General features: G+C 39.8%; 1 protein-coding gene across 4 annotated transcripts in view; it reads left to right on the top strand.

Moving 5' to 3' along the window:
- The window catches only part of BRWD3 (bromodomain and WD repeat domain containing 3), a 56,369-nt gene that overhangs the window by 5,787 nt on the left and 28,101 nt on the right, over positions 1-22,481 (top strand). For all 4 annotated transcript variants that reach the window (XM_031594331.2, XM_031594332.2, XM_031594330.2 and 1 more), the window contains exons 5-12: positions 3,360-3,510; positions 5,813-5,911; positions 13,073-13,233; positions 15,094-15,315; positions 16,074-16,174; positions 16,847-16,917; positions 18,298-18,398; positions 20,160-20,200. In XM_031594331.2, coding sequence (XP_031450191.1) covers positions 3,360-3,510; positions 5,813-5,911; positions 13,073-13,233; positions 15,094-15,315; positions 16,074-16,174; positions 16,847-16,917; positions 18,298-18,398; positions 20,160-20,200 — 947 coding nt within the window. The remainder of the gene's footprint in view (positions 1-3,359; positions 3,511-5,812; positions 5,912-13,072; positions 13,234-15,093; positions 15,316-16,073; positions 16,175-16,846; positions 16,918-18,297; positions 18,399-20,159; positions 20,201-22,481) is intronic.

Here is a 22,481-nt window from a genome sequence, read left to right as displayed (position 1 = left end):
TATTAATATACAGATTAGGGGCCACTTAGGCTGCTGTGGTTTGTAGAAACGTGTAAATGACAGGGGAAGGAGAGCCACGCAGCCTTTCTTCTTTAGTGTGGTATGGTTCTGATTGCAGGTGGCAGAGCTGATGGGCAGGGCGTGTTAATAAAGGGAACGATCGCTTTGATACGCGCCCAGTCTGTGCAATATGCTCCACATTAAATGTTGCTGAGGAAAGTTTACAATCTAATAAAACTGAGCGCTGAGATCTAGCTGCTCCGGCAGCTCCCTGGTGCTGGTTTAGCTCTGGCTCCGTGCTGGGTTTGCCAGCTTTCCTGGTCTGGCAGGGAGCAGCCAGATGTCTGTGTCCTGAGCTGCTTAGCGTCTCGGCCACCCAGACAAATCACCGCCAGGCAGCAGTGATAGCTGCCACATGCTTGGGGTTCTGGCACATCCATCTTTGATCTTTGAGTGCTGCCAGGTCTGCAGATGTGTTGGTGCTCACTCCCTTTGCTGTTCTGTTTAAAAAACAAAACAAAACAAAACAAAAAAAAAACCAAAAAAAACTTCCTTAAAGGTCTGTATGCAAGCAAGTAGCATTCCATTTCTGAATAGATGTACTGAGTCAGTCAGTTCTTGCTGAATAACGTGTGCTTTGTGTAAGTAGAGCCAGGCTCTGTCTCCACAGTAGGATATCTGCTGCCAGGCTTAATCCGACACTTCTCTCCAGACGTAGAATAGCAGTGGGGCTTCAAACAGCGTGTTCCTGAGTGAAAAGGGACGTGTTTCGCTGTGTTACGTTGAGAGAATGGTTCGCCTTTCTGAAAGGTTTCCAGAGAGAGGAGGATTTCTACTCTAAAATTGAAATGAAAGTTTTTTCTCCTTTTGGATTGGTTACCAGCTTTCTTTTAATCTTTTGAGCTTGAATAACTTCTAGAATTGATAGCTGTTGACTGAGAAACGTGCTACTAATTATCAGAGCTGTAAAAGAGCATTTCGTACTCTGAATTTAATACATTGCATATTTTCTCTTTAGACTGCTTTTGTTTCAGATCCTTCCCTTACACAGTGAAGGGAAGCTAGCACATGATAACAAAGCCTTTAAAAAAAAAAAAAAATATATATATATATATATATATATATATATATATATATATATATATATATATATATATATATATATATATATATATAAAATTTATAATTATATATATATATATATAAATTATAATTTACAAATAGCTAAGAATGACAGACAAATAGAAAAGTTCACGTAATCCTTGTATCTTATTTTGGCTACTGTTATATCATGTAGTTTCCAACTCTTGGCAATTTATAACTACATCCTGAACTTCACTGGCTGCACAATTGGGTAGCTACTGATATCATTTTGGAACTGTATGGTTTTGGGAAAAGAAAGTTTGAATGGCTGCAGAAGCTACTCAGCACGGGATGACATTCGTGGTACAGGGCGTTCATTCCTTAATGCTCATAGTAAGAAAATTCATGGTGTGGGCCTGTGTTAATGTAGTTATCAAGTTTATATTTCTTGCAGAATTACAAAGCCCGGGGCTTTGGAGGAGCTCGCCTTTCACATGGACTGCTTTGCCTTGCAGATCTTTGGCACGCAGTGACTAAGAGGTTGCATGGTGAAGCCTTACTCTTCTGTAAGAGTTTCCATTCAGACTGGGAGTGCTTGAGTGATTTCAATTAAATAGTACCTTGTATGCGTCATTAGAAAAGGCTGTGATTTGTTTGGTTAAAATCTCACTCGTGGATTTGTGGGACGATGCTGATCCTGCCTGCGCTGCAGTGATGACATTGTACAACATGACTCACTGCTCTGGGCCCCGTAGCACCACTGCTGCTGCCCAATTGGAATGAACCATTTCCCAATGACATGTGGTAATAACGCCTGTGATGACACAGCTCAACCAGTAGTGTTTTGGCAGAACACCTCAATGAAGTGGTTGTCTGTTCCTCTTTCCTGCTGCCTGCCGCTCCCTCTGCTGTTCTGGGGCATTCTCTTGGGGGTGTAGGTGAACAGGGTAGCCAGACCTGTCTGGTGATGCTCTGCTGTTAAAGGAAGCGGTTCTCTCCTTTCCACCGGCTGTGACAGTTGTCTGAATCACAGTCAGCTCTGCAGAGTGCCTTTCCCTTCTGTGGGTTGAATATTCTCTGAGCCTGGGGAGCTGAAACAGCTTGCAGTGTGATAGGTGAGCACCGGGGCTGATGCCAAGGGAAACTATATTGAGTAGTCAGGCTGGGCAAAAACTTGTCCTGTATTGTCGGGAGGAACCTGCATGCTGGAGAGTGCTTAGAGCTCCTCACCAGCATTGGGTGCAACTGGACGCAGCTGCAGTGTTCTGGTGGGTGTGCGCATACACATGTGCCTGCTGCTGTTTCTTTACAATGAATGCTGTTCTGGCCTTTTCAGGTTGGCTTTAGTATTGGCATTAGTTTCAAAACAAAACAAAACAAAAGCTCTTTTAGTATCATCTTATTCTTCATAATGTTGCAACAGATACAGCAATTGCAAATAGTTCTAGTTCAGTGTTTTCTCAGTCTTCAATCACAGGTACCAAGGAGGTGAAGGGCCTGCTGTTGTTGATCTTAGAAAAGAGGTGGTCATAGCTCTACAGCCTGGGTTGAAGGAGCCAAAAGGACTCTGATGTTGCATATTTTTGTTGGCAGCTGGTGGATGTAGTAGGAGTCAGGCAGCTACAGAGCACTCTAGGTATGGCAGCAAAGCTTATTTGCTGTTTGGACAGACTGTTGGGGAAGCTATCATATCCCCATAAAAAACAGTCTCTATCTAAAGCAGAAAAGGAGGAATGTTTTCTCGGGATAACAAATTAGGAGCTGACAAACGTGGGTCTTGAAGTTACTATTCCTAGGAATTAGAAAATAAGGACTGGGTATTGCTCTAAGCATAATATTTAGGGTTTTCAGGCTTTGTACATGCACTTCTCACAGTGATGTAAGGCAAGGGTTTTTCAGCTAAGCAAAACATAGTGCATGTGAGAAGAATGAACAGACTGGAGAAGCCCTCAGGCAATACTTCATTTGATCAGACCAGTGCACTGAGAATGCTGTGTTTCTGGGATCTTTTGTTTGTTATTAAAGAGCGTTCTAAATTACTACTCTGGCTGTTACTGCCTTGATTTTCTAGTCTGACTTATTCCACAGTCTGTGACATGTTAAAAGATGTCTTAGGTATAATTAATTTTGAGGTCGCTTTCACCATCTTCGTTTTAGAAATGATTTAAGTAACTAATTTTCCTATTTGAATAGGAATTTTAAAAAATAAATAAATAAATACTAGCAGAAGCAAAAATGAACCAATTTTCAGATACCTGTGTTATCTGTATGTTTAGGTGGCTGTCAATGCACACATCCCTCCGGATTATCTTCTTAGGATCTGTGAGAGACTCGGACCGCTTTTAGACAAGGAAATCCCACAGAGCGTCTTAGGTGTGCAGACCTTGCTGGGTGTTGGGCGGCAATCTCTGTTAAGGGCAGCAAAAGGTAAGATTTTCACTTTTTGTCTGTCTGCATTTTTGTTTTGACGAGTGAAACCTTTTATTTCAATCTATATTGTGTTATCTGTATCTGTTTGTGTAAACCCTGGTTTATCTTCTCGGTTTTTCAGTTCCTGCTTACTTATTTTGATCTTGCTAAAACACAGTTATTGCTGGCCCTGTTATTGTGTCTTTGGTTGGGAATGTCATCTCTGTGTCCATTATTGCCTTATCTTGTTACTTCTTTCCCTCCCCAGCTTGTTGGACTGGTATTTGTGTCAACAGTGTGATGAACTGGATTAGAGATTTGATCCACCTGAAAAATAGCCATATTTTTCCAAATACATAAACGTGTGTGTGTGTGTCTGAAGTAACCTACCACAGTATATATTTTGCTGGGCTATCTTTCATTGCTGCTGTGTTCCTTTATTTGATTGTCTGGCTGTGCAGACAGGTTGAAGGGTAGGATGGCATTTGGGGCAGTAGTTAGAGGGTTTGAGAAAGTGAGACATTCTTTGGTGATAGTTTCCTGCTCGTCTTTGCTTGAAGTTCATTTGAACAAAATCCCTGTTCCCTCCTTGAATAGGACACCAGTCTAGTCCTTCTGAAAAACTGCTCTGCTTGAGACAATGTTCCTGAAAGCACACTTTGGTGTTATAACTAAGCGGATCTGAGAGCCATTTGCTATTGAAAAGAGTGGTTCCTCCCTTCCCTCCTCCCTGCCACTTCTCCCCTGTAGGAGCCAGAACTTTCTGATCGTAGGATGTGCTGATTCACAGCTGAACTGTTGCAAAACTTGGTATTGCTATAGTACTAAGTACTGAATTAAATGAGCTCATGGATCAGAGTGCTGGAGGTGACAAAGGAGCATCCTCCTGAGAGAGGAGCCGGGTGGAGAGCTGGACCTTCCTGTTTCAGTGGCAATTGAGCACTAAATTTTCTGCATGTGAAGTCAGACTCAGATATGTAACCAGGATGGTAGCTTCTTGCTAATCCATTTGATGTCACCTGATGGATGTGGTGTCTGCAATCAGTCATCGCTTTGCATCTTAGAAGAAAACATGAAAAAAACCATATCTATGCTGGGAGCTGATCTCTGGGCAAATTAGGGAACAGAGGCTAGATGAATTGCTGACGTGTGGTGGTTTTTAAGTGACAGCTCTATTGTAAAGAGAATTCTGCTGGGCTTATGATGGGATTTTTTCCTTTAGGAAAAAAAGGTGCTGTGACATTGTGCAATTTGGTGTGGAACAGTGTACCTTTTTAAAATTGACACATATGGGTTGTTTTGTTTTTCTTTTTTTTACTCTTAGTTGTGCTTCAGTATGAAGCTTCCATTTGCCGTTAGCATTTGCAGTTATTTTGATCAATTTTGGGAAGTTTAAGTGCTGTTTTTAAGGTGCAGCATCGTAATGCTCTGGGCACAGTTTGGACTGTAATCAGAGGGTGCTCTCAGGAGTCTTTTTGAGTCACGTAACCCCGTACACAGCATGTTCAGAGATGGAGGTGCTGATACATGGACCTACCAATCTGTGGCACTGTCCTTCTCTTTCAGTTCTTATTCACTGTGGCAGCTCGTTTCTCCACTCCAGATGGCCAGAAATGGAAGAAGTCCAGGTCTAATTTCTGAGGCTCTCTGAACAGTCTCAGAAAAATTGCTATTGTTCTGGAGAGAAGGCTCTCTGAGGCCAGTTGGCAGCGTGTAGCTGGAGTGCCTTTAAAGAAAACAGTTTTCATTTTAATAGCTCTTTTTGGGGGGGAAGGGCACGGCGGTGCAGAGGAGTATCTGAAGATAGGGCACATTGCCATCAATTGCAAGAAAACAGATTTATTGAAAAAAATTTCCCTTCTCCTCTTTTCAGGGAGAAAATGTATGTGAGCGTATTCTCAAATGTACAGTTTGTAAGGAGAGATCTTGTAGGTGTTGGGATTCCAAAAAGACTAAAATCACACCAGAATTCAGTGTTGTTTCACTACAAAGTACACCTACTTTTTTTGTTCTCTTTTTCTTACCAGCGGATTGGAAACTATTCACCAAAATGAAGTGAAAACAAGCTAAAAACATTTACGGTCATATTGCTTAGGAATGAGAAATCAGCTTAACAACCTCCACCAATTAACTTTCTGACAAACTACTCAAAAAGATGAATCTTATTTTTCCATGAGAGCAGTTGAGCCTGGAGGCTGAGAAATGACAGACAGGGGTGCTGGAAGTGCTGCTTGATGCTGTTGCTTCTGGGAAGAGCAGGTCAGTTGGGCCTGGCTTGGCTGATCATTTCTCTAACCTGCTGTTAATCTTTCCCATACAGATTTCAGACACACACTATGGAAGGGATCAGCATTTGCAGCTCTTCACAGAGGCCGGCCTCCCGAACTACCTGTAAATTATGGGAAACCACCAAACGTGGGTGAGTTTTGAAGCGTAAATGAGGTGGTTTTTCCTTCTCTGTGTTTTTATTAATGTTCCATCTTAAAGTTAACTCTTTCTGTCTGAATTGCTAATTTGGGTTTTCATTAGTGGCTTTTTTGAGATGTCACCATTAATTAATCTAAAAAGCAATCCTCACTGACAGTCAAATAATTGTTTTTGCACTCTTCTGGCTTCAGCCTTCTGTAGTATATGTACACGTGGTAAAACACTGTGTCCAAGTTAAAAAGCTTTGCATGTCACCTTCCTATTTAGGGAGAAATAGGCTTTCATCTGTTATGATACACCCGTAAAAAGTGCATATGCCCATATGATTGAAAAGGCATGGTCACAGGAGCATGTAGACAATCTTTCATTCGAGATCTTTAGCTGGAATAAAGCACCTGGTTCCCAGATAACTTTCGTGTCTCAAGAATTCATTTTGGATCAGTTATGACAGAAAGCAGACTACTTGCAACATCCTTCTACATAAAAGGAAATAATCACCAAACCAACACTTGTATTTGCTTTCAGTTGGATAAAGAACTTGTATAGAACTCGGATGTTTGTATGCATTCAGCTTATTTATCATCAAAGAGCTCTGTTTTGCTTAAACTGAAACATCTTTTCCTAGTATGGTCTGAATTTTCATTAACTATTTTTGCAGCAAACAAATCTGATTCTTACAGGCATAAATATAAGTCCTGTCTGTCATGGTTTCTTTTCATATTGGGGTATTTTATCTATGATTACCATGTGAATTTTTGTGAAGATGTATGGACTTCCCCTGTTTTGTTAGGGGATTTATTCTCGTGCATTTCTCTAACCTGTTGAGTGGAAATCTCTAATGGGAAGTCTTTCTGTTGAACTCCATCCAACTAGCATGATTAATTTAACTTAAAAATCAGAAAACGGAGAGTACCAAGGATACTGTTTCTTTCTTTTTTTTTTTTTTCTTTCCTCTTTTTCCTGTCCACAATCCTTGTTTAATCTCTGGAAATAATTTATTTTTTTAAGGAGATTCCATTCTCCTTTTCCAGCCATTTCTCCTTTAGAGATCCAGGGATCATGGTGACAATCTTCTGCTTCTACAGTATCTGTTCCTCTGTTATGTTTCTGCACTTTCTCACTGTCTCTCCTTACTAAAAATTAACCTTTGTCTGACATAAAAGTGACAAAGTCAAGACTACTTGTGGCCGAAACCAGTGGCACACTTTGCATAAAGTCTGTGGTGTTCCAGCAACAGTGACAGAAGAGTGAAGTTAATATGGATCTCCTGTATGGAAAATAAATGGATATTTGCCTAGAGCTTGTTCATAATTTACTATTACCTTAATACTTTTCCTGCTTTTGCAGGAATTTGAGCTATACTGTGTCACTTAAAAAAGAAGGAACTATTTCCATATATTGATAATGTTACTTCTGCGCATATCTCTGTAGTTATTCTTTTAAACTGGTTCTGAATTTACTATAAAATTAGCACTTAAGTTGGTGGGCTGCTAATAAGTTGGATTGTAGGTTGACTGCATAACCTCAATTTCTGTAAAAATTGTATTTCCATAAGGGGTTCTGGATCAACACTTCGGTAAGATATTTTTGGAATACTTGGTGTTATTGATGAAGCATAGTGGCGTATTGGACTTCAGCACTATCATGCTATCTTGACAAAGGTCTCTGCTACTTGCTTGGTGTCTGTTCAGTGACTTGGAGAACAGAATGTTCTCTTGTTTTTGATATTTTCCCACAAACTGCTATTAAGAAATACAGAAGTGTTGAGTGGAAACAAGTCTGTATAGCGAGGAGTTCCTTTTTGTAAATACCAGTTTTTAGAAGAACACAGTCCTCCTTGGAGTAGATATATAGAAAAATATGGACAAAGTTTAAAAATACAGAAATGTCCTGTTCTGAAGGTAAGGAGACAGAAACTTGGTTTTGGTGTTCCCAGTGGCTGTTCCTGAGTCAGGTGTCAAAAAATTTTTCTGTATTTATGCAGAATTGAGTGGGATTTTTTTTTGGTTGAGTGGTGCTGCAGTGTCCGTGTCTTGTTTTAAAATGCCAAACAAAGAAGTACACATAGGCTCTTTAATATTTCAACATGATTGTGAATTCCTGTGCTGTGCTGACTTAGCTTGGGACGGCCTGGGGCAGTCAGACGGGGACAGCCTGGAGGTTTCTGCAAGTACTTGCTGAAGTGTTGGAAGTAGTTGTGCTGAAGGAATGGGTGCCCAGCATCACGTGCAGTAGTGAAATTAAACCACTGTGCAATTGCCTGTGCAGACAGTTAACTCAGGTGTAGAAATAGTGGGTATAAGTATTCTTATATCGTTTCCATTCTAGTGATAAAGATTTAAGCTTGCTGCCAGCAGGATACCATGGTGAGGTTGATGAGCGTGGCCTTTCAGACTGTTTCTTTGCTGGTTTTGTGGTAGGGGTATCTTTGGGACTGAATAAAGTTCCATGAAGTCAGCAGCTCTGAAAGCCAGAATGCTTTGTTTCTGTGCTTTTAGCAGGCTGTCTTGGTGACACATTTGCTCTTTGAGAAAGTATTTGGCATGTGTGAGCCAACTGCGTGTGTTTCCCAGTGTCCATGTGAAATCCAGGCTCATGATGTGTCTGTTCTGCTCACTTTGAAAGGAAGAAAGCATTCAGGCCTGATTTGTCTTGTTATCTCTAGCAGTACAGATTGCCACTTACAAATTACTGTTTTACAGCACGTTTGAGTCCCCTGCGTTCGCTGCAGTGATGCCTGTACTTGCACTGGAAGTGCGTGTTCTTTTGGAAATGTGTGTTCAAGGACCAAGGGCAGTGAGAAGCAGAAAAATGTTTTATTGCCTGGCACCCCAAGCTAATGCTGCGGGTTGGTGCTTCTGTAAGCCAGGGCTTCCCTTAGCTCAAGGAGTCAGGAGTCCACATCCCTGTGTGTGGGATGCAAGAAAGATCACATAACCTGGATTCATTTCTGAGGTCAGCAATCTCTCCTTACTGAAGGGAGAGTGTGCCAAGTTCTGTGTGGCAGTAGGGAGTGTTTTGGAGATTGTGAAGGTTGTGAACAAGGAATGTTTTGGCTGGTGAAAGGCTATCAGCAGCAGTGAGGTTCATGGCATCCCTGCGCATGGGTGGCAGTCATGTTAACAGCTACAAGAGCAGAACTTCACCTGAGAAAGCAGTTCTGTTTGCAGTAAAAGTTGCTTCATTTCTTAAAAAGAAGACTAGATATGCTCACTGTTAATATCACGCAACATTAAGACAGTTTTGAAGGCTTTTCTTAGGAGTAAATAGTGAGGGGAAGGAGCGGACCTGGCGGCTGTTAGGCCTAGTATGGCACAAAGTGCTGCAGCTATTTAGATGTGTTTCTCAAAGTTTTTAGGAGTGCTATTTTTCTAATTCTCCCTGTGGGAATAAGGTTTTTTTTTTTTTTAATGATTTTAGGCTTTGAGTATAATAACTTTATTGCACTAAAGAAGACAAATTTCCCAGGGCTTTTTATCTTGTACTTAGGTATTACACCCATTAATCTCCTACCAAAAGATAGGAGAACTAGATTTGCGCATGGTTTGTTGTTGTATTCTGGTGTGTTCTGATGTGTGTATGAGTGCTACTTTGCAGTTCCTTTGAAGGCAGTGAGAGTGTATGAAGTGTGGGTGGACTAAGATCTCGGTGATGGTTTTGTGTGTGAGATAGACATTTCTGGTTTACACTTAGCTTTTTTGCAGTGAGAACCAGGTGTGTCGAAAGCTTCCTTCTTTTTGTTCTAAGATGCACTTGTGCCTCATGCACGGTGTGTCCTTTGTGTGAGTTACAACAATGAGCAGTGGTACATTTCCAGAAGAGAACACTGCAGTGCACAGAAGGTACTGTGACTATTGGGAATATATTGAAATACAGTTACACCTTTTTGATTCACAGTTGTGTGTGTGTGTGTGTGGTTAAAAATGTTCAAAGTCATCTGAAATTGTTTCAAGGCAGATAGGCTGTTACTGTGTGTTTGAATTCTCTGAAAGGCAAAGCAGAATTACTGTGTTGCTCAGTTGCTACATCTCTGCTTTACCCTAACAAAGCTCCAATGGTGGGTAAAGGGAACTGTAATGTTTTTAAGAAGTTAGATGCTAAGCTGGTTTGTCTGAACAATGTATAAAAATAATGTGTAGGTAAAGCAGAAGGTACCATTTTACTGCATTTATCACTGTTCCCTCCTGTAAGAGGTGGGGAAAGCTTCATTTCTACTTTGCTAGGGGAGGCAGTTTCTATATAATATAACAGGTCCTATATAATATCAGGTATTGCTTGAATAGTAGGCAGATAGTAAATTAATTTGGCTTAGTGCATTTTACTTCTTTAGTACTGCTGTGTATGTGCTTTTGCATGAAAAACAAATATTGACTGAAGATAAGATCATGGTAGGAATCTGATTTTTTCAAGCACAGACTTTTTCCATGCTACTGTGCCTTTTGTCTAATATGTAGCTTTTTTTGTTGCATTCAATTATTAACAATAGCCCAAATTTCAGGGCACAAAACTGAGAAACAAAAATACCTTCTGTAAACCTGGATCTAATTCATTTTTCTTCCCTGCTTATCCCTCTGCTTGTGTTTAAGTGCCTCAGTCTTATAAATGTACAAAAGTGTGTAATGACTTTGTAACTCTTTGGAAGGATGCTTCTTGACTTTGTAATTTTCTAACATCTTCCATGGTCTTTTTTTTTCCTCCTGGTGTTTGTGTAGGCAGGTAAAAAGTATGATGATACAATTAAGAAAATGGGTCAAGTTGTTCTTTAGGCTGTTAAAATAAAGGGCTGAAAGGCACTCGGGAGCTTCCTGTGGCTCCTGGGAAGTCCTGCCTACTGCAGTGTGCAGTACACAAGATAAGGGGAGCCACAGGGAGCCTCCTATTGCAAGCAGTCTGCAAACCCACCAATACAGCAGCTGTGTCTCGAGTGGCGTTAAAAAAGAACTCTCAAAACTCTGAAGTCAAAAGTTCAAGTGGCATGAATTAGGACAGGTGAAATTAAACGCCAAGAGTTGTCTCAAATTATGCATTGGATCAAAGATTAGAATTAACATCTTTCTGTATTCTGCAGCCATGATGATCTTCCTGCAGTGGTGTGCCCTGGCTGTCAATTTCATGCTTAGTCTCTCCTCTCATTTCCTAGTGAAAAGCTTCATAGTTACCTTCAGCGAATCTGTTAGCAGTGCTTGTCTGTACCTCACAGAATCACAGAACGGCCAGGGCTGGAAAGGACCTCAAGGATCATGAATCTCCAACCCCCCTGCCACAGGCAGGGCCACCACCCTCCACATTTAATGCTAGACCAGGCTGCCCAGGGCCCCATCCAATCTGCCTTTGAACACTTCCAGCGACGGGGCATCCACAACCTCTCTGGGCAGCCTGTTCCAGTACCTCACCACTCTCTCTGTAAAGAATTTCCCCCTGACATCCAACCTAAATCTCCCTTCCCTCAACTTAAAACCATTTCCCCTTGTCCTGCTGTTATCTACTCTTTCAAAGAGTTGATTCCCCTCCCCTCTGTAGGCTCCCTTTAGGTATTGAAAGACTGCAATGAGGTCACCCCGCAGCCTTCTTTTCTCCAGGCTGAACAAGCCCAGCTCCCTCAGCCTCTCCTCATAGGAGAAGTGCTCCAGTCCCCTGATCATCTTCATGGTACTCCTCTGGACCCTCTCCAGCAGCTCCCTGTCTTTTTTTGTACTGGAGGCTCCACACTTGGATGCAGTACTCCAGATGGGGCCTCACAAGAGCAGAGTAGAGCAGAACAATCACCTCCCTGTCCCTGCTGGCCACCCCTCTTTTGATGGAGCCCAGGATAGCATTTGCCTTCCGAGCCGCAAGGGCACACTGCTGGCTCATATTAAGCTTTTCATCTATCAAGACCCCCAGGTCCTTCTCCACAGGGCTGCTCTCAAGAACCACTCCTTCCAGTCTGTATGGATGCCTGGGATTCCTCTGGCCCCAGTGCAAAACTCTGCACTTTGCTGTGTTGAACCTCGTCAGGTTCACCTGGGCCTACCTTTCTAGCCTCTTGAGCCTCTGAATGGCATCCCTTCCTTCAACCGTGTTGACCGCACCACTCAGCTTGGTGTCGTCAGCAAACTTGCTGAGGGTGCACTCGATTCCGTCATCGATGTCATTGATAAAGATGTTAAAGAGCTCCGGTCCCAAGACAGACCCCTGGGGGACGCCGCTCGTTACCGGCCTCCACCTGGACATGGAGCCATTGACAACCACCCTCTGTCTGCGGCCTTTCAACCAGTTTCTTTTCTATCGAGTGGTCCACCCATCAAATCCACATCCCTCCAGTTTGAGATAAGGATGTAGTGGGGACCATGTCAAAGGTCTTGCTCAAGTCCAGGTAAATGACATCGGTCGCCTTTCCCTTGTCCACCGATGCCGTCACTCCATCATAAAAGGCCACAGACTGGTCAAGCATGACCTTCCTCTGGTGAAGCTGTGCATTTGTGCATTGGGTTTCAGCCTCTTTTTGTCAGGACCCCTAGGAGTAGCAATATTGGTATCATTTGTTGTTGCAGGTTTTTTTCTGCTTGATGCTCTTGACTGGAACTCTTTCTATCAGCGCTGCATGTTTCTTGTTCTTATATCGTTATAAAAATGAAAGGAAGTTGCTGCTACTGCCAGTAATGAGAGAGACTTTATGAAAAACATAGAAAACTTTTGATCCTGACGTATGATCTAGGGTCCTTTCCAAATAAATCTATTTTATCACAAATTAAAAAACAAACAAACAAACAAAAGAGATGCCATCCAAAAATAAATTTGTGATGATTGTTATATGGGAATTACGTATTACTAATACCAAATTTTCAAAGTCCACAGAATATATCTGTTGCCTGTTTGTGATCTGAACTCTTCGATTAACTTTTGGTGATTGTGAAAACACTTTATTTTGTTTTAATATTTGTTAGGAAGCCAGGTGTATCGTGTGTTGTAATAGGCTTTGAAAACTTCTTCCTTCATGGTTGTGTATTTTTTGGAAGACTGAACAGAATGTCCTGATAAAGTGGCAGAGGTTCAGATTTATGGATTATAAATGTTGTTACCAAATCTTATATTGACACAATATTTGTTTACTTTGAGTCCTGGACACAAAATCCAGGTCTTAATTTTTATTATTACTTTTTTTTTCTTCCAGTAAATATTCTTTCTGCACGGCAATTAACTGGATGTGGACGTTTCAGCCACTTGTTCCCAACATCCACCTACCAACAGATGAAGATGCACAAGAGGATATTAGGGCATCTATCTTCTGTTTATTGTATAGCCTTTGATCGCAGTGGGAGAAGAATTTTTACAGTAAGTCTAGTAATTTAACTTTTCTTTGAAGATTGCTTTGCTTAGTTTGGTTTTCTTCTTTTTTGTGTCCCTTATCAGCCTCTTTGTTGTTGATGGAGATGCAGAAACAGCCTCCAGAAAAAGAAGGGAAGAAAATATTTGATATATATGAAAATCCATCTTTTTCATTGTTAGTTTTCACTTTTCACTTGAGTTGATGTTTTAAAATTGCTTCTGGCTCTGGTAGACTGAAACAGCTATCTGCTTACCAGCCCTTACAGAAGAGCTGTTCCAGTCCAGATCTTGTAGCTCTCACTTGAAATGTGTGCTCATTTTTATTGGTTAATCAACTTTCTTGCTGAATGGCACCTGAATTATTCTGGACTTTGTAATTATTGTGCATACTGCTTGCTGAGTTCAGTCTTAACATTTTCTTTTTTTTTTTTAAACTACATTTTACCTTTGGTAACCTTGGAAATTCTGGCAGTCCTCTTACATCTCAGTAAAAACCTGGTGACAAATAAAGAGCCTCGTCTGCAATTTACGCCTCTGCTAAATGTACTTTCTAGAGTTCATAGTATGTCACTTTCACATGGAAATATGAATACCATTTTCAGTTTTTCATTATAATATATAACATATGTTTCTATGACACTATGCTTGGTTTTTGTTGTATGTATTTAAAAACCAACGGATTTTTAAAATTAATAACTAATAATGCAATTTTAAAGAGTGAATGCTAATCCTTGTCTTGGCTTTTCTTTGCCCTTGTCTCTTATTGATAGCTATTTAGCACAGTTTACCTGGAAGGCTAACTGTTACCTTTGTTTTTTTTGCTAGCTTTTCCACTAATCATGAATTGGTCAAATAGAGATATTATTATGGTAATTACTCTGGATCACAGTGAGGGCCTTTCCATTTTTATCTATATCATAAAAAAAAAAATATCTTTCTCATCTGCAGTTATATGAAGTACTGAAACTGATTTGTTTGTGAGCTTATGTGCAGCTAATAAAATGTAATTTAAAGTCAAATGATGTTGACATCATGTTTAGTGTTACTCTGTTGAAGTGCCTGAGTGCTTAGTGGTAATCCTAGGAGAACATTGGAAACACAGGTTGAGACTTGAATGTAGCGCTCTGCTTGAGCTCTTTTGCCTGCTTGAGTTAAGGTCAAAATCAGTATTGTTTTTAATATTTGGATAGTTCAAGTATCTGTGAACTGCCTAAAAATTGTCAATAATATTCAGACTGAGTGTGAAGTTATGTAGCTGCTATTAGAGGTAGAAGAATTTTACAATAAGCTGCTGTTGGATTGTATCCTGTCCCAAACTGAATTCTCGCAGTTTCACATGATATCCATGAGTTCTCTTTTCGTGGTCCAGCTTTCTTCCATTAACAAAAATTAAACCTCATGGTACAGCTGACTGGCAGCTCTCGGAGCCTGGCAGGGGTTCTGAGGTGCTTCACGTGCTTAAGTTCTCATTTTCCTTAGAGCTTCCTCCAGCATTATGGTCACCTTACATTTAATATTGGATTGATCCTGCTCGCACAGATGAACGTGCCTGTTAATAACACATAATTAAACATCTCATCTGAAACTTGATTACTACTGAAGGTACTGAAAGATGTTATATTTGCAGTGTATATTAGTACAAATCAAAAGAGCGTCTTCTGTTTTACAAACATCTCAATTCCTGCCATCACAAAATGGTTCCCAAACTCAGATGTGTTTCTATGGAATCCTGCTGAAGTTGTTCATCTGGCAGTTCCTGACCTTGGGGTGCTTTAGGTACTTGTTCATCCACAGCCCGCGTGTGTAACGTGGACACATAATGTGTATATTATTTTATATAATCTTTGGAAATTTTTCTGGCATTAGGGGTCAGATGATTGCTTGGTCAAAATCTGGGCTACAGATGATGGGCGCCTGCTCTCAACGCTGCGAGGACACTCGGCTGAGATTTCTGACATGGCTGTTAACTATGAGAACACGCTGCTTGCAGCAGGCAGTTGTGATAAGATTGTCAGAGTGTGGTGTCTTCGAACCTGTGCCCCAGTTGCAGTCCTGCAGGGCCATTCTGCTTCCATTACTTCTATACAGGTAAGGAATTACACTTCTTCATGAGCTGTTGAAATAAAAAGGTACCAGCAGATGGGAATAAAACTTCTCTTTTCATTGTGTTTGGCAGTGTAGCTTTGTCCCAGCTGAGAGCATCAGATGAACTGGCAGGGACAGGGGAAAACAGCTGGCATCCTTGAAAGCTGTGTATGCAGCAACTGGGAACCTCATTTCTCTTCCCCTTGTCTATACTTCCAGTTTTGTCTGATTTTAACTCTGTTGCAATTTACTTACTTTATTATTATGGCAATATTTTATAATTTGATTTTGTGTTATATATATTTATATAAACAAAATATTATATATGGTATACATATACAATGTATATATGACATTCCTAGCAAGCTTTTTTTAAAAATTCTGATAACTTAGAAAATAATCATAATTCTTTGACTTTTTGAGGAAACAGGAAAATGTCATGCACATAGAGAATTAGAGAGGTATTCTCTCATCTTGTTGCCCTGGTCAGAAGGACTAAGCTTCTTTCCTTTCGGAGTTAAATTTTCTGTGGCCAATATAGACTTGCTAGTCAAAATGTGTTTGTTTTTTGTTTCTATTTTCTCGGCTTTATTTTTATGGAAGTTCATTTTCTATGTTTGTACCTGTTCCTGCTCTCTGTAATCTTGAGGAGAAAGTTAATATGCTAATGAAAAATATTCTTGTCAATGTCCATTTACTGACTTGTGGCATGTAAGGGGGAGAATGAAATTAGCTGATTGAATTCTAAACTTTATTTTCAGTTCTCTCCAGCAAGAAAAGGCACAACACGATACCTCACTTCTACTGGTGCTGACGGAACAATCTGTTTCTGGCAGTGGCATGCTAACACCATGAAGTTTAAGTAAGCCTGTCAGATTATTATTATTTTAAAAGAAGGACAAATCTACTTGGAATTTTAAAATGGAGAAGAATGCTGGGATAATGAAGGGCATGTTCCTTCTCAATGAGCAAGTTCCTTGGGGATGTGTTCTGCTATATACTTGCTGCTGGATGACTATGGTGTGACTGCCATACATAACACCAGTGTGTGGGGCAGAGAGCACTTTCTTATATGCACTGCAGAGTCTTGGCGTTACAATGCAGAGGGGAGGTTAGTTTTTCTTTTTTCTGTGCTTTGCCAGGCAGTGCTGTGGAAGAACTTAATGCTTTTGTGTTCAGGACCACAACCTTGTGTGAAATGTACAAGCAAAGATATTTCATTGCTTTTGATCAGAAGAATACGGATCTATAGATGGCACCAAACCCACACTTAATAGGAAATAAATCCTATTATACAAATGGCTTGCCAAGTTCTGTTTTAAATAGATTTAAGTTGGTTAATACAATTATAATTAAGATAAATATTTTCAATTTAGAAAATGTTGGTTTTATTCGTAAACAAATAAAAATAAGCTCTAGCAAAATAAGGTATGAATTATGAAACAAAAAGTTTTAGGATGGATGAGCTGACCTTATGAGCTGCAGTGCAGGAAAAAAGTAATGAAGAGTAAAAATGCTGTTATGTCACACACAGGGATCGCCCTGTGAAATTTGCGGAGAGGTCCAGGCCTGGTGTTCAGATATCTTGTTCATCTTTCAGTTCTGGTATGTATGCAGTATGAGGTAGCTGGAAAGTGTTTTCTGAACTGTAATTCCTCTGATGGGTGACAGGACTATTATTTCTTTATAAATACAAATGATATCAAAGCCTTTTTCAGTTAATCACAGCACTGTCAAACTGATTGTTTGAATTTCTTCGTGCAGTGTCTGTTTCAAGCTGCTTTTTTGTTTTTTGTGTGTGTGTGTGTGTGTGCACGCTTGTTTCTTTGTTTTTAAATTTGACTTAAATGCCTTTACCATCTCAGAAAAAAGTTCCAGTAAAGATTTTCAATAGAAAGTTCTTGAAATCTTCCAGACAGGTGACTTCTGTTTAGAGATGGCTCTTTTGCCAATTCCAGATTTGGCTGTATTCTAGAAAGATCAGTTCTCACTTAGAGACTTCTTTGGGCTGCAGTAATTTCCAGTGTTTCCTTCAGGGCACTTTTGCCCTCCCTCTTTCCCTCTGGCTGCCCAGGCTGCACGTGGTGCTGCTTGGCAGAACCATGGAGGCCAGACCAGCCGGGGAGTGCAGGAGGGAGACAGAGTTGTCTCATTAGTGAGCAGCTAATCAGTAATCTACTTAGTACTGAGCAGTGAAGTATAAAATAATCTACTGAGTGATTTGTAAGTGACCAAGTCCTTATGTTCCCTTGTATGCGTTTGAAAATATCAGCTTGAATAACATCCTCTGTTACAGCTCTTAATCCTCAAAAATAGTGATTCTCACTAGCAAAACTGTGTAACTTCTTATTTATTTTTGTTACCTGAAATTGAGAACTATTCTAGAGCCACACAACCCTTAACATACTCCTTTTTTAAAATCTGGAGTCCTGAAATCGTGAAAACCATTTTGATGCCATAAGCTACACATGAGTACCCATTTTTTTCTGCAGTATTATTAACAGAACAAACAAACATTACAAGAAAATAACTTAATCTCTGACTCCCAGTTCAGCAATAATTTCTCTAATGCACTTCAAATAAATGTGCTTCCATACTTAGTTTGGCCAGTGAGGATATCAAATTGTTCCCCTTCTATTGTTCTGCATAGGCTGACTGAGGGCACTGTGTATTTCTGGAGGAATGGAGGAAGGCAGTAGAATTAGTTGATGTGTGCTGTAACTTGCAATTTTATCTTCTTTTGGTTGCAAAGACAGCTGTAAAATGTTGCAGACCTCACTGTTATGTTAAAGTTGATATGGTCTGAGAAAGTACAGGTTAAAACAGAAGTTGTCAGGGTTGACTTATTTTTTCAGGATGTGTGTTTGCATTACATTGAAATTTTCGGTTTAGAACTTGTTTAAAACTGCTTCTTTAACAATAAAGTAGTAATTGAATTTAGTTGTTCCTTGGATGACTTCTCACCAAAACCACTGTCTGTCTTAGGTGGCATGTTCATTGCAACAGGTAGTACTGACCACGTGATAAGAATATATTATTTGGGCTCAGAGTCTCCAGAGAAAATGGCTGAGTTGGAATCTCACACGGTAAGAGACAAATCAGAAAGGAAATCTTCCTTTTTCCCTCTATCTTATTTCAAGAACTTAAGCTTTGTATACGCCATTAAACTTCTTTTCTGCCTTTAGAGTTTGGTTGGCTCTCAACACTGTGGTATTTTAATGCCTTGAAGTTTGTAATGTACTTATTTTAAAATTCCCCTGAAGCCTGAAATGCGTGCAGAATATTTTATGTATTTTATATATTTTTATATATTTTATCCCCCCGCCCCGAAAACCTTTATTCCAGGAAATGGGAGGAGGGACTGGTTTATTTCATTTGTTTCTGAAGAGAGTCTGTGATGGGGTGGGGAATTTAAAGCAGTTTTCAGGAAGACATTATTATTCCTATTGAATTTTTTCTTGAATATTTAACTTGATTTGTGACAAAAATCTATGTAATAAAAAGACCTCAGAGTGATTCTAGTTTTAGAGTATGGCGTCAGACTCTGGATCATTTAGAAAGCAAGGAAAACTTAAGAGTATCCTTTCACTGGTGATGCAGAGGGATTCTCATTGAAATTAAAAATATTCTGAATATCTGTATAACCTCCAAGTCTTTATGGTTTCTATTAAAACTATTGAATGTCTTGATTTTACTGAAATCTGATAAAGTGCAGTTACTGAAATAGTGTCAAATCTGTATTCATTTCTTATTGTTACTGAGAACATAGGATGATAGTATTATTTATTGTGTTTGTGGTAAATAATATATCAGAAAGACCAACTTACAGCAACACTGATAGGCTTCTCAATGATGAGGAGCTTGGAGCATTTATCTTTATACTGTAATAGCCCAGCCACCCACTTTAATAATATTTTGTGCATTAGGGCTGAGGACTAAATTGATTAATTGAGTCATGAGTTCTGCGTTTGTGTCTCAGAACTTCAAGTCAGTAAATCTAGTAAATGTTTTACTCACCAGCAAGAACTTGTCTTCTGTATTCAGCACATCAGCTTTGGAATTCGGCTTAATACCTCAGCTTGCTGTTAGCCCTGCCCCTGAAGAAGTCCTGAGCTGGACACTTGTTGTCAGGACCTGGGAATGCTCATGGGAGGAAAGATTAGCAAGTGCACGTAGCCGATACAAGTATTAAGCAAAATAAAATAACAATTTTTTAAAAACGTCTAAAATTTAATGCTAGTTTCTCAACAATTAAGAAGTGGAAATAAAACCAAGGTTTGTTTGCTTTTTCTGTTGTTGTTGGACAAAATATTTTGAACTGTTTTAATATTCTATCTAAAAATTGCAAGCCTCTTATGTATGCAGTTAAGTCATTCTTCTACCATTGTATTGAGTGCTATACCTACCAGGCCTTGGGACTCTGGGAGTACCTTACTCCTGTTAACAGTGGAGTGTTAAAGGTGCGGGGTTCCCAAGCAGGGTTTGCCCTGTGGCATTGTGCTGGAAGACTGTGTTCAGGTAAGAGCAGAGCTGCTGCAGCTTCTTCCTCCTACATATGCAAGTATTGGAGAAGCTGAGCTAGAAATCCTTTGCATCCCTGAGCTCCTTCTGGAAAGCTGTGGATTCACTGCATCTTTGAGATTTTTCTCTTTTGATGTCTAACACAAAATGCCTGCTTGGGAAAATTTTAACATGGGATGTGACTTTTCTTGAATTTGTATGATAATGTATTACAGGAGACGTATAGGAAGGAGTAATTTCCTAAACAGCAGTTCAACAATGAGAATTTTTTGGATGAGTGTTTCATCTTACAAAGCACTTCCTACTATTTTTTCCTTCCTTTTTAGGACAAAGTTGTCGCAGTCCAGTTCTGTAACAATGGAGACAGGTGAGTGTGGCCACCCTGGGATTTTTCCATTGAAAGTATGGTATTTAATTTCTAAACAACTTTCCAGAGTAAACTTAGTGCAACAGGAAGAGTGCACGTGGGCTCTGATTAATCTTAGACAAATTATTTAAAGTGTACTGGGAGATACATACCGTATCCGCAAGCTTAATCTTGCTGTCTTCTGCTGTAACAACAAAAATATTCTATGACTGTTCTTTTCTTGGTGTTTTTTTTTTTTTTCTTCTTAACTTGAGAAAATAGGAAACCAAATTTTGTATCCTTTTAGTGTCTCACCTCACAGGTAGGCTTGTTAAGTACAGGAAGAGTTACTTCTAGAGTAAGAGCACTGTAATTGACATAAGCTAAGCAAAAGCTAAAACTGTTACACATTCATAGATGGTCAGACAAGCAAGTGTGCTTCATGGACTGGAATGCGATCATCTGCAAAGAGCTGTGATCTGATCTTCATTAAGGGGATTTCTGTTGCAAGGTGCTTTTACCTGAGAAAGTTGGCAGTAGCAACTGAATGTATTCAAGTTTTCAGATTTTACGGTAGGATCTGGGATTTCATTTTCCAATTACTTTGCTTGATCATTTCAGTCCTGTTAGGGTGAGGTGAAGAGCAAGCATATGCACTTACCTGTTTATTTGTGTGGCTCTCATTTGGTAATGACTTTCAACTGCCTATTTTTTTAGAGCACCAGGAAGCAAGGGGGTGGCACAGTGGCTGTACCACACCTCTGTTTGCCAGATTTAGCTTGTGCTGATGGCCAACTTAGAGGCAAAGGAATGGACAAGCTACCAGTGATAGCAGCACTTCAGTTAGCTGTTGCATTCAAAGAAGATCTCTGATGTTTCTGTAGTGAGGCACGGATAAAAATGCCACTTTATCCTCTTTCAGCTACTCTTATTCCACCCTCTCTTTAATATGGGAACTCTGAAATATGTGGCTTTCAAAGAAGTATGCTCTTAGGCTAGCGTTGGAGCAGTCCTATCCACAACCTCATGCAGTAGCTGATGAAAGGTAGATAAACAGGAAAGAAGAAATAGAAATTGGTGTGTTGTCTGAAGTGTGATGGGAAGGAATCATGGATACTTTGGCAGCTGAGTATCTATTGTGCATAAGTGAAAAATGAACTGCACAACTGTGTTATATGTAGGATTCTTTTTTTTCTTTGTTTAATTGTGCACTTACTTATCGTGTTGAAGCTGGTAGTGTTGTCGATAGATTACATATGTGTCAGTTTGTATTTTAGTGGGTTTTTTTTGTTGTTGTTGTTTTTGTTTTGTTTTTTTTTTTTTGTTTTTGTTTAGTTTTTAGGCCTTTCTTGCCTATGCTTTCTGCATCTTTTGTATCAGCTGGGGACCAGAAAGCAGCCAATGATTTGCATAATTTGAAATATAATTTCCAAATATAATTTCCAAATGATATGACATTGCTGATATTTTGCTGAAGCATGAGGTCATCCACCCTTTGCTATCTGTCTAGTTTAATTCCTTGGTGAATGGCTTCTTCTGCGAGGCACTCTCTGTGAATGTTGACCAAGCAAGTTCTGTCTTCTGGTGCTCAGAGTTCTGAAAAATTTGAGAAGTGTGTGTTTGTTTTAATGAATTTGCCATTCGTAAGTTCTTGACTTGACTTCAGTGGGAGTGTAGTGAAGAACATGATGTGATGAACAGCCTCCAAAATGACAGGAGAAAATCTGATTTGTTCTTGAAGGGGAATAAGCACAGAGCAGCTCTTCAATGGGGTATAAAGGCCTTTGGGTCTTGTGGACAATTTTATTGGTCTGCTTTATTATTTATAAAAATTTGCTTCTGTCTGATAATGTGTCTGCAAAAATGTGAATTTTTAGGCAAATCCTGAATTTCCAGCTAATTAGTTTAGATTACTGCTTTTGCTTTTAAAACCTGCTTTAAGTCGGAGTGCTGTTGCTTCTGTAGGAATTGCAATCAGGATGCCCATGGTGAGAGGTTCCTATAGGCATATCTGTGTGACAAGCTTCTGCAGCACAGCTGTGTTAGAGTGCAGTATGACAAGCTATGATTAGTGACCAACATCCTAATGTAAATGCATTTATGCCAGCTTTTGCTCATTTTCCTTATTTTGCTTGGCAGAAGGTTTAAGGGATTTTGCATGCAGGAGCCATCCAAGCAAAGCAGTGCCTTTGCCAGAGCAACTGCACCTGTACTCAGAAATCTTTGTCATGGAAAATTATATGGGAGTGTACTTATATAATGGTATGAACTGTTCCTTCCTTCCAAAGAATGTGAGAGCACA

This window comes from Phasianus colchicus, chromosome 14 (assembly GCF_987193195.1).
Source record: "Phasianus colchicus chromosome 14, bPhaCol1.hap1.1, whole genome shotgun sequence".
Taxonomy (NCBI): Eukaryota; Metazoa; Chordata; class Aves; order Galliformes; family Phasianidae; genus Phasianus; species Phasianus colchicus.
The sequence above is the reverse complement of the archived record's forward strand: the minus strand, read 5'-3'. Positions and strand labels throughout refer to the sequence as shown.